At 34.4% G+C, this 13,149-nt stretch overlaps 1 protein-coding gene across 1 annotated transcript; it reads right to left on the bottom strand.

The window, feature by feature from the left end:
* Positions 1–2,593: 2,593 nt before the first annotated feature.
* Positions 2,594–7,234, bottom strand: LOC107930456 (ARM REPEAT PROTEIN INTERACTING WITH ABF2). Its single transcript, XM_016862132.2, has 19 exons — positions 6,922–7,234; positions 6,683–6,837; positions 6,429–6,601; positions 6,222–6,342; positions 6,069–6,143; positions 5,876–5,970; positions 5,708–5,783; positions 5,419–5,526; positions 5,049–5,177; positions 4,889–4,957; positions 4,688–4,747; positions 4,450–4,573; positions 4,169–4,308; positions 3,918–3,981; positions 3,706–3,785; positions 3,446–3,510; positions 3,231–3,348; positions 2,962–3,086; positions 2,594–2,855 (listed from the first exon to the last, which is right to left on the bottom strand). The coding sequence occupies exons 1-19, from the start codon at positions 7,163–7,165 to the stop codon at positions 2,744–2,746; spliced, it is 2,133 nt and encodes a 710-aa protein (XP_016717621.2). The 5' UTR covers positions 7,166–7,234; the 3' UTR covers positions 2,594–2,743.
* Positions 7,235–13,149: the final 5,915 nt, after the last annotated feature.

Raw genomic sequence — 13,149 nt, 5'->3', positions numbered from 1 at the left:
TGAGCAAGTGGAGTATTTGGGGCACATCATCACCAAGGGTATTACTTCTATAGACAAGACAAAGGTAGAAAGTGTAGCAACTTGGTTTATTCCTACTTCCATCAAGGAGTTAAAAGGGCTTCCTTGGGACTTTCGGGGTACTACAGAAGGTTTATTAGAAATTATGCTATCATTGCAAGACCCCTCACCAACTTACTTAAGAAAGATGCTTAGGGATGGTATGAGCAAGCCACTGTTGCTTTTGAACAATTGAAATAGGCCCTATGCTCGAATTTGGCCTGAAATTCTATCTTGACTCTTCCTGACTTTGGCCTGAAATTCTATGTAGATATTGATGCCTCAAAATATGTGGTGAAGGCAGTCCTTCAACAACAAAGAAGATTTGTAGCCTACTTTAGCAAAGGATTGGAAATAAGGCATCAAGCCCTTTCCACATATAAAAAAGAAATGGTTGTTATACCCTTGGCTATAAGGAAATAACATTCATACCTAGTGGGAAAGCACTTTAAAATCAAGATTGACCATCAAAGCTTAAGGTTTTTGGCTGACCAAATGGCAGTCATTCTCTTCCAACAAAAGTGGGTAGCAAAAATTGCTTGGGTATGACTATGAAATGGTCTACAAAAAGGGGTCTGGTAATCTAGCAACAGATGTTTTATTAAAGAAGCAAGACTTAAAGGAAGGGCAGTATCTACAACTCATTGGAAGCACCATCAACTCTGATCTCCTAGCTAAGGTACAAGCATCTTAAGGGATCCTAATGTTCAAAAACTCTGTTCAGAAGTTCAACAGCAAGGTTCTAACCACCCTAAGCATTCATAAGATGGTAGATTTCTTAGAAGAAAGGAAAAGATTGTGGTAGGGAATGTTGTTGGTCTCAAACAGGAACTATTTCAACTCTTCCATGCAAATACCTTAGGATGACATTCAGGGGGACATGCTACTAGAAAGAGGCTGATAAGCCTTTTGTACTGGAAAGACTTAACCACTGATATCAAGAAATGGGTGACGGAGTGTCCTACATGTTAAAAATGCAAAGAGAAATAGTAACATCTCCTAGCCTTTTACAACCACTTACAATCCCAGATCGAGCTTGGTCTTCCATCTCCATGGGCTTTATTATAGGACTCCCAAACTCGAAAGGTAAAACTGTCATTTTTGTAGTGTTTGATCGTCTCACCAAATATGCTCATTTTGTAGCAATGGCACACCCCTTTACTACTGTGGTAGTAGCTCAAAAGTTCATGAATAATGTGTATAAGTTGCATAAAATGCCAAATTTAATAATTTATGACAGGGATAAAGTCTTTGTTAATAACTTTTAGCAAGATCTTTCCAAAAGGGTAAACACCAAGGTACATGTATCCACTATCTATCACCCAGAGACACATGGACAAACTGAGGCGGTGAACAAATGCCTTGAAGGATACTTAAGGTGCATGACAAGAGAGAGGCCGCAAGACTAGCAGAGGTGGCTCTCTTTGGTCTAGTGGTGGTACAACACCTCTTTGAAAAGATAGGCAAAACTCTTACTTCCATTTACCATACTTGGCTAGAACATCCCTTGTAGCTATTGTAGATAAAAAAAACTACAACAAAAAGAAGCTATTAAAAAGTTGGTATAGTTTCACTTGAAGAGAGCCCTGGATCAGATGAAACAACAAGCAGACAAGCACCGAACAAAGAGGCAGTTTGAGGTAGGGAACCTTGTTTATCTAAAACTCCAACCTTATAAACAACATTTATTGAGGAGAATCTTAAATCAAAAGCTAGCTCCCAAGTTTTTTGGACTTTTCAAAATGGAAGACAAGGTTGGAAAGGTTACATGCTCAAACTTCTTCAAGGGTCTCATGTGCACCCCACCTTCCATGTTTCACAAATTAAAAAGCATGTTGGTGCAACTCCTGTTTAGGCTCACTTACTAGTTATAGATGAACAAAGAACTTGGGCAAAAGTACCTGCTAAGATCTTAGAAAGAAGAATGGTGAAAAAAGCCAATGTTACAGTCACCGAAGTTTTGGTAAAATGAGCACACTCGTTTCCAAAAGATACCACATGAGAGCCCCTCCAACAACTCAAAAAGAATTTCCCACACCTTGATCCTTGTGGTCAAAGATCCTTTCAAGCAAAAGGTATTTGTCATAGGCTAAAATTAAACCATAACAAAACGATGCGTTTTGGAAGAAAAAATTTATGAAACAATACATAGAAAAGTTTAATTAAATAGGGCATTTAGCTTCACTAAATGTTCGTTAATTTACCGTTTATTTTAACCAACTTTTAAAGTTATGCAAAAAAAAGGAATGCTATTAAACTAAATTTCTCCCTTCAATTTCTCTCAATTCTCTCCATCTTTTCTCTCTATCGTCTCTTCTCTCTCTCTTCTGTCAACAATCGTACCAAGTTGATGCCCAAAAGCTCACCTATTCATCGTTTCAGTCATTCATGGTCAATTACTGCCGACTCGGTCTAGAGATTTGAATGCTATAACAATTACACTGCTGGAATGGAGACAAATAAAAGGGAACTGTGGAGCTTAAATGATTATATTGGTTTAATCATTTTATTATGTTAAAAAATCACAATATGAAAATATAAAAATTTGGGCCTACAATTAAATTATAAAAAATATTAAAACAACCAAATCATGTACAATATCTAAGAACAAGCCGATGGTGTAACCTAATTCCTACCAATTCCTAAGCTATCTGTACAATACCTAATAACAAAATGATGGTGTAACCTAATCCAACGGCCATAAAGGCGAGCTTACATTAGAATCATAACACTTTACAAGTGCACTTACGAAGAAATTCCTTAAATCTGGAATGACGCGTTGAATCAAACGGCTACACCTGCAAGTTTTACAAACCATGGAGATCATCAGATTCAATTCCCATAAATTTCATCCTTCATGACAAGACTTTTCAACAATCAAAACACAGTTTAGGAATTACATACCATGGTTTGGTACTTATTCTTTCAAATTGTTCTAATATGAAGAGTAAGCATGTTTCTCGGAGTGTGGTGGCATTGAAGGCCTCGGCTAGTTCGTACATTAGCATAACATCCTCCACAGAAATATCCTTAAAGACAATTAGAACAAATAAGCATGTGTATATGTCGTGTAATTAAAAGCTATGGTACTCGAGATTCGGGTTTGAGTGACTCAAGTATCATTTATCTTTTTTAAGTTTTTTCGCGTATCATTATCAGTAAAACATACACACCTGTGCTATGGCATATTCACAAAGACGCTTAAGGCCTTCAAGAAGATATTGGTCGGCAGCTCTAAGAAGTTCTTGAGCATGATCAATCTCGACAGTTACTGACCCTGTGTATATATACCTAGCAGCATGGACCAGGACACCATACATGTAAGAACTTTTTCGAAAACACTTGGTGTATTTACATGCAAAGGCAAATTCAGGTTTGTCGTTTGTACCTCATCATTAAGACAAAAACATCCCATCTGATATTTGGAATCTCTACATCTTTGGCATCCCTCTCCTGCAAATCAATTTTCATATTATTCATCGTTCTATCAACTCCCCTCGGATCTATGGTATTAAATCATTCTGTTCTATTATCTAGCAATGTGCTCCTCAAATTTATGATAATTGAAGAAGTCCACGGGATGGTGATGACAAAGTAACATAAGAAAAACAGATGACAAGAGCAAAATACTTGAACTGTCTGACTAACCCGGTAACCACCATCGAACATGGCCCGAAATGCATCCGAAGAAGCAAGAAGACAAATTCTGTGAGCATAGAATCGTTTACCTGAAAGAAGAATGTGGAAATTGAAAGTTAGTACATTACTTAACTTGTGGAAAAGTCCATTGCACATAGGTAAGGATGTTTCAACTAGCACATGGGTAAGTAGCACAATCATTCAAAAGAAAAGATCCGTACCTTCAACCAAAAATGTAACATCAGAAAGTGTAGGATTATTTACATACTGCTCGCCCAGGTACACCTACAGTTGTGGATGGGAAAAGAACATCCAAATTTATCAATCTCAAAAGACATTTTGCTAGATATATAGATAAGAAATTGGTAAAATATGCCTAAGCATCCAGCACTCCTATCATCCTATGTTACTAAAGGATTTCCAAAGCAAATGTAAGAACCTTCTCCCTGTAAACCAGCAGATATAAACAGACCTGTGGGGTTGGAGATACCGGGGCAGCATCCACAGACGAGAGTGAAGTACCCTTTGTAGCCAGCTTATACAAGGCCTCTGAACCATCTTTTTGCTGCTTGAAACTTTTAGACTCAAGAAGGCCCAGTAGTAGCTCCAGCCCTGGAATAATTTGACAAGAACCCAGAGAGCAGTTAAAAATTGCAACCGGGAGAGGGAGAAAAAACAGAAAGAACTGCTCACGGTAATCAATGTGCAAGAATAAAAAGGAATGATGACAGTTGAAATAGAAAACTGCTATACCATTGTTGTCAACAAAAATAGTTTTCCGATCATTAGGAGCACAAAGATGAGCAAGAGCCAAAGCAACTCGTTTTTGAACAGCCTTGGCTGCTGTCCGCATAAGGTACAACAGATGATTCAATGCCTGTTAAGAGGACGTATCAAATAAATGCCACTTTCTAACTCTAAAAGCTACTGGCTTAACCTTACTGTAAATGCAAGCAGGAAAGGGTCTAAAGTTAGGAAAAAATAAACTCACTCGTCCATGAATTTTTTCCTCCAATCTCTTCAATGTCTTTGCTACACAATCTTTTGTTGGCTGCAGTTTTACAAGTTAAATTCATGAATAACAAACTGGAAAAATTCGTACAAGTCTTCTGACAATATATTCTAAGGGTATGTAAAAACAAATTAACTTGAAACGGTAGCATCCAAAAAGCAGAAGAATTCTAAAGCACACCTGAGCAATGAACTCCCCTTCCAGAAGTTTCTGAACACCTCCAGTCTTGATAAGATCTACAACATTATCCTATAGAACAGACTAATTAATCGTCAATAGGCTCACCATGTAAAAACTGCAGTTCAAGTTGAAACTATTACGGTAAACCAGTGCCCTTTACCTCATTCTCGGCAAGGCCGTATAGGGCAAATGCAGAGTTATGCTGCAATGGTCCACCTTTTGAGTCAAGAAGACTAAGCAACGGTACTATTCCACCACTCTGTACAATTCCAACTTGATTGTGTGTGTCCTGCAAGAAGAAAATCGTTAATTGACAAACAAAGTAAGATTTCAAAAAATAAAAAAAGAAAATAAAAACTATAAAGCATTTGGGACAGTTTAAAGCGAGAATTTAGCATGAATTCATATAGTATAAGATATCAAATAACTGATGTTATTCTTCAAGTCCTGCCAGAGGAATGATGCTTGCAGTTCCAAATACAATCTAGACAAGCAATTTTAACCCAGAAAGGCAGCAAATAAATACAAACCTGGGCTAACCGCCCAAGCGCAAATGCAGACATTTCCTTGAGCTGTACATCTGAAGATGTGAGCATTTCTATTAAGGGTGGAACAGCACCTCTTTGGACAATGTGTACCTGTAGAACCCCCAATTTCGTAACTTTTTAACAGAGAGACGCATTTGCATAAACACAGAATCATATGCAGAATTATACCTAAAATCTAAGCGTCTAAAACAGTATTTTGTTTCAGATGCTTTGATTAGTGATCACAACATCACAATTTAAGTGCCAAATTAGAATTAAGATGTCAGCCTACCTTGCAATCAGAATCAGCAGCAGCAAATTGACCTATGAGTAAAGCCGCTTCCCTCTGGCTCTCCAAACAACTAGAACTGTTGGCAAAATCATAAACATGGACATCATATTATTAAAACTGAAATCATCCCGAGCAAAAGTGAAAACCGAATGTATAACTCGGCATTACCTAAGTAACCTAATCACGGGCTGCAGCGCTCCAGCAAGAAGAACGTCTTTCTTTATGTTTGGAGAGGAGTGGACAAGGTTCCCAATCACGCCAACCTGAACATCCTTTGATGTCAGCTTATAAGGGAACGGTAACTCTCCAGAATGTGTATTAAGATGACCGACAGAAGATAAAAGTTAAGAAGAGAACTAACTGCTTCATAATGTACTGTAACGTCCTCAGAGGAAAGCATTAGTACGAGGGTTGGTAGAGCATTGCATTCAACAATCTGCAAATACACAAACTATATTAAAACCGGCAAAAGAGCACCAGGTAATGCTACCGCAAAGTGCAAAAACAACCTTACCTGATTTTTGTTCTCGTCGTTCTTAAACGCTAGGGTCCTTAAGGCCCCAGCAGCTGACCTCTGCACCTTTATGTCGTGATACTCCAGCAACTGAACGAGAGGAGGAATTCCACCCTCAGTCCTAATATTTGTAGATCAAAAAACAACCTATAAGGGTGTGAAAATTAATGCTAACAAAATAAAAAATAGATATCCAAAAAAGCCAACCTGATACGGGTTTTAATGCGGGCATTTTCGTGAGCAAGATTAGTTATAGCATCAGCAGCTTTCCTTATAACACCATTCATTTCCCGAGAATTACAACCATCCTTGTGCATTTTCAACAAATTCACTAGACAGGGAAGAGCCCCGGCGTCAACCACTAGCTGTTGATGCTCTGCCTATTTTGACATAAATTCAACATATTACCTAAAAAAATTGAAGTAATCCAAAACCAAGTCAATGAAAGTCTACACAATTACCTTGACCGCGATTAGTCCAAGCGCAAACGCGCATGCTTTCTCTACTTCATACTCGAATGGTATCGGATCGGATTCTGCCAATAGAGGCGGCGTTTGAATTTGCTTTACCAGAGCAGGAACGGCCCCGCACTCCACGATCAAATCCACGACATCCTCTAAAAACAGCAAAATAATAAACAAATAAACACCGAAATCCATACCGCTACTAATAATCGAAAATTTAAAGATCCGAAACGTACCGTTCATGGCGATCTCCGAAAGTAACTGAGCGGAACATTTGGCAGCGACGCGATGGGCTTCTGTAAAAGAGATGCAGGTATTGAGAACGTCGACGTGAATTCGAACATCGCGGATGATATCTTCGTGAGTACGCTGGGACTCGACGACGGCCGCCTTGCACCGACCTGATTTATCTTCTTCGAATTCCTGTTCCAGTTTCCGCTTCAAACTTCTCCTTGTTTGGGGCTTGTTCTGGTGATCCATTGGAGGAATGAGGGAAATGGAATTTATGAGAGAGAGAGATCTTTATTTTGCTCTGAAATAAATTCAAGGTATTTTAGTTTTTAGCTTTTGGTTTTTATATCGGAGGGTTTCAGTTGCTTAGTCTGAGCGGAAAGAAAACGCGCCAATTTAATTTCGAATTTAATTTACTTTAATGAATGCCTCCCTCCGCTCGCGCCTTTTTTTGGCCTTTGCTATTTATCTCCTTAAGAGTGCGGGTGTGAATATATTTTTAAAGGTATAATATCAAAATTTATCCCTCAATGTTTGTATTTTTTATTAATTTTACCTATATTTCTTAAAAAGTAAATTTCACTTCAACCTTTTAAAAAAATCAAATCTAATTTGATTTTTAACATTTCAAAAGATTTCAACAGAAATGCTTATTATTTAAATATGGTTGCCCGCATTGCAATTTACATGCATTTCATGCAATTTTTTAAAAATTTTATCAATTTTTTTTTAAATTATTTGTTGGTGTGGCGCCATATAAAACAAATAGTGCAATGTTAACATAAAATACATGTAGACTACCACATGGGTTGTCACACCAATATCGTTAAAAAATTAATGTTTTAATTAATATTTCTGTTAAAAAATAATTTGACTCTTTTTTAAAGGATTAATAACTAAATTGACCAAAAAATTGAAACATTAGAAACTAAATTTGATATTATGCCTTTTAAAAATAAAAATTAAAGGGACAATAATTTGGATATATCAAGTTGTTATCCAAAAAATTAAAGCTAAGATTTTCAAAGCTAGCAAAATTTGTCGAATCATTGGTTCTTGGGTTTAATTAAATAAATTCTTAAAAATTTCATAAAAATATTAAAAACTAGAGAAAACCAATTGAATCCGTTTTTTAACACAGATCAATAGGTTTCGACCAATTCTCTAGTCATTTTCTCTAGCCCCTCTCTTTGGACCGATACCCCGATCTGTTTCAAGTCCAACCAATTGATTCATTCCAATTTAAATATCATTTATTAAAACAAATTTAAATAATGTTATCTTATGATACTTGTGTGAATAGTTATTAAAATATCCGTATTTGCAATATCCAAATTTAAAAAATAAAAATTCAAATATTTATAAATATTACATCAACTCGGTTAAAAATTAAAATGTTGTATAAATAGAAAGATTAAATGATGCTGAAAATTTAAAAGGGAGCGATGAGTTCTGTATGGGGTGGTATTGCTATCAGAGAATTGGGCCTTTTAGACTAAACCAGAGCAAAATCCAACTCGTGTTGAAGCAAACAGCCCAGGCCCAATATAAAGTTCCATAAAACCTTTATTCATTTAATTATGTGTGTATATATTTTTTATAAAACAATATCAATTTTGGATGGATATGTAGGTGGAAAGGATTATGTTTTTTTTTTTCAAAAAATATATTAAGTTATTTGGTGCTCTAATTTTTTTTATAAAAATAAATTTATTTTAGTCATTCATTTAATTTTTTTTAATCCTTAATTTTACGTTGTTTATTAAAAGTCGTGGAAGAACTTTTCACTTTCCAATTTATTAAGGTTTGGCCTTAAGGGTTGGTTAGAGTCATTTGTAAAGCTTGTTTTAGATCGTTCTTCAAAAGGTTTCATAGGATATCTTTTTTTTCGTCACTTTTCATCTTTCTCGAATCTATGTCTATATTGATTTCGTTCAAACTAATTATTTTTCAAAGGCTCGACATTCTTTTGAATTTTCAAGTTTCAAGATCAAAGGATTTCCTTGCAAGATACGCAATTTAAACATCAAGAGTATGATATTTCTCAATCAGTTTGGAGTTTTTTTTTCATTTTATTTTTCTTTAATTTTGTTTTTTTTTTTGTTTTTTTTAAATCTTTTTGGTTTCTTCTTTTCAGGTTAGATTCGAATCCCCTCTTGTCGAACAACTTGAATATGATATTGGTCTGTTGTCTCTTATCACATAGATTGTCACGTTAGAAATTAATTAAAATTTTAAATGTAAATTTTATTAAAATATATATGTAGACATTATTAAAAATATTTATTACATTTTTTTTAATTAATTAATTGCAGGAAAGTTATTGACATTACTTTTTCTCAATTTTGGAGTGATTTGATAAATAATGCAAGTTCAATGGCTTAAAGAGGCAAGAAATTAAAAGAATGGCTAAAATAACTTCCTTTTGTAAATTTGGAAAGTCAAATAAGTCATTATACATTTTCAAAATAATACGTATAAATTGGTTGATAGTTTTCCGACTATGTAATCCAATTTACAGGTATCATGAAAAATATACATTTCCCCCCCCAAAAAAAAAGAAAACGAATAAAAGTGGGTAATTCTTAAGAGATGTTAGTTTGATTAAGCTAAAAATTTATCGTTTGATTAGTTTGACCACCAGTTTAGTTATTAAAACTTTGTGTTAGCCTTAAACACAACACACGGTAAAAGTACTATGTAAGCCTTTGTACTACGAACTAAATTAGGGATGGCAAAATCCGAACCACCTGATGGATTATAAATCAATTAACTCCAAATGAAGCTTTGGTTGAGTGGTAAACTCAATGTTTGATCAACTCATTTGGTGTGAGTTCAAATCTCGTCATATGTTTATTTTTATTGGTTTTTCTTAAAATAAAAAAGATGAAAGTGCCCTAAGTTAATACACCTTATTTTAAATATGAAAGGACATTTTTTTTTATAATTTTGTTAATTGAATTAGTGTCCTATTGACTCATGACACTAACTCAATTAAAGTATTGATACAACATTCAAATAAATCATTTCGTAATCGAGGATGAAATATTATATAAAAATTAAAACATAAACCAATTTGGTTCCTTCCAATTACGTAAATCAATAGTTCAAACTACACTCAAAGGTAAGACATTTCCCATTTTTATAGGAACTTCTGTACTAGAAACAATAGTATCTCCAATTATAGTCCCTCTAGGATGTAAAATTTATCTCTTCTCAGCATCCCCATAGTGTACGAGACAAATGTATGCTTTTAAATTAGGGTTGTATTCTATGGTTACGACACTCGTTTTCCATTGCTGCTTGTTAGGTCATCATCAATTGATTGGATCGGGAATCAGTTAAAGTATTGGTTTGAAATAAAGGGTTAGAGTAATTGACTTATGAATTGGTTGAATCAGTCTGAAAATTTGAATGAATCAAATTTCTTATTTTTTTAATACATCTAAATAGTTACTAATTTTAATAAATTATTTAATTAAGCAAAATAGATTAATTAAACTAAAAATCTATAATTTTATCGGTTCGACTATTGATCTACTTATAAAAACCACCATGGAGGCTCCTATACAGAGAGTTAAATTAAAATTTGTTATTTGTACAGATCAAAGATCAAACTGATCATTTCTGTTAAATAATTTATTTATTTATACTCACGATCAATAAATTAATAAAATTATTATATATAATATATTATTTTGATAATATTAAAATTTGATACGATTTCAATAGAATAACTAAATTATACCTTGATCTAATTCATTTTTAAATAAAAAATAAAATGTTTTCCTATTTTTAATACAAATTATTTTGTCTGAAGGAGGCTTGGGCATGGGTGTCGGCGAGGAAAAGTAAAGAAATAAATTGTGGAATACAAAGAAAATACGCATAACAATTAAGAAGCTTCCACGTCCCCTAGTGTTTGGTCGGCTCTATTTCTGTTTCTTTTTATGCCCAAAACCGACAACAAAAAAAGTCAAATCGATGAAGACATTGCCAGGTGTTTTTCTCTTGGAAATCATGAAAATGACCCTTTCCCACTCATTTACTGTTTGCCACGTGACTCTCCTACTGTCTACTGTCATCTACTCACTACTATAACTATTGCTCTAGTGCTTAAGATCAGATCATATAGGGGGTTAGATGGATAATAAGTTTATTTGTGATTAATATAAAAAATAACAAAATTAAATATCATAATAATATTATTAAAAATAATCATGGGGTTGATTCTGCTCTATGATGCATTAATTGCTTTAGTTTTAACAACCAATATCATTTTGAATCTTGTTTGACTTAATGCCATTTGAGAGTTGACTTGTTGAACCCAATCAAACTTCAAACTCATTCACATGGTTTTGGATTTTACGTCTAAAGTTTTCTTTATTAAAATTGGATTTAATTGGAGAGGAATTTATTTAAAAATTCATATATTTTTAGATATCGATGTTTTAAAGACACCTTATTTAAAAAATATAAAATTAGAAATAACATGTTATTGCTTGATTCATTGGTTGAAATTTAAGATTTAGTATAGATTTAATTGATTATGGTATGGAAATTAAAGAAAAACTTGGAATTTGGTGTTTGAATTGTCCGATTGATGACTAAAATTAAAAAAAATAAAAATCCAGCATCGATTGTATGTGATTGCACAGGAGGTCTATGGAGCCACGATCCGATGCTCCCGCATGGTTGCCAAGTGTTTTCCCGTGTGGTGAACTTGGGAGATTGTGAGGACCATAAACTAAGGATCAAATACATGTTATTCACCACACAAAATCTGTTCCTTCTTCGAAGATTCTCACACTATTCTGCAAATTCTTTTTAAGCAATCTCAAGATTCCATGAAGGAATTAACGTGTTTGGCATTGTAGTTATGACCTGATTTATTAACATAACATGTTTGGCATGCGGGGAGCCTAAAAGGAAATAAGGAAGTAGCCGTCTCTTGGAAAGTGAGATGCATTGTCATTCTATAAGCTCTTGTTGGCATGAGCCATGTGGTGTAGTTGGCACCTGTGTTAGGATTTCCTGGACCGAATGTCATCTTTAGTTTGCATGATGATTCGTGGGCATACGAGATGATGTATGGCAGGGTTCCAGTCACGAATTAAGAGATGAGTATAAATGGAGTGGACATCTAAGTAGAAACATGATATCTGTTGATGGCATGTTTATGTTTATATGATAAGAGTACTGTTTATTAACATGACATATTAACTAGGTAAGCTTCATGTATATATACATGTATTATACTTTAGATTTAACACGTGTTTATAACATTTTATATGAGCTTGGCCTGTTTATAATCGGACTATGGGCTGATAATGGTAATTATCTTTAACAGTATCATTTTTAGTTATAGCTTTGTTTCTCGACCCACGAACATTAGTTCACGTGCTTTTCTTTTTGCACCTTGAGAAATTAAGGTGATTGAAAGAAGTGGGAAAAGGGGGTAATAAAAGAAGTGATTTTAAGTGGTTCTTATATTACATTCTGTAATACATCTCAAAGGTGGTGTTTTTTGGTGGAATCTCGTGACAGTCCCAACAAATCCAGCAAATGAATCCCCGTATCTGACTAGCTTTTTACACAACTTTGGATCCCACTTTCCACCCTTAACCCATCGACAAAAGAAACAATCAAAAGATTTCCAGCATCTAATTTTTATGCTTACTATTGATTTTCATTTGGTGACTAGTCACTTTCTCCTCTTTATAGTTTTAGGGTTTTCCTTTACTTCGAGTCTTCAAACAGTTAACTCCAAAATTTTCCATTTGTTGACACCATTTTTTGGATGAAAACGGGGTCGACTTGGATTTTAAAAAAGAATGAAAACGGGAGTCGCCACCAATCCTTTTTTGACGAGGTGTGATCGGGTCACCTCAAAAAGTGGTTGTTTTTAATAAATGATTTAATTTTATTAAAACAACGATTTTGGTCTACGAAATTCAGAAAAATGAGTTCGGGAGTCGATTACGCACGAGGAAGGATTAGCACCCTCGATACGCCCAAAATTGGTACCTAGTTGATTAATTGGTGTCTTAGTGTCGAAAATTGAAAACTCAAAAAGAATTTAAAATACAATCCCTCCTTGTATTGTTATTTTAAAATTACTCAAATAAATCAAAATGGAAAATGCTTCCTTATCTCGAAGTAACAAGATGTCACGTCCAATAAGTTAGGATACAACACATCGTAATTTCGAGAGTAAGCTTGCCTTTAGTTTT

This window comes from Gossypium hirsutum, chromosome A12 (assembly GCF_007990345.1).
Source record: "Gossypium hirsutum isolate 1008001.06 chromosome A12, Gossypium_hirsutum_v2.1, whole genome shotgun sequence".
Lineage (NCBI taxonomy): Eukaryota > Viridiplantae > Streptophyta > Magnoliopsida > Malvales > Malvaceae > Gossypium > Gossypium hirsutum.
The sequence above is the reverse complement of the archived record's forward strand: the minus strand, read 5'-3'. Positions and strand labels throughout refer to the sequence as shown.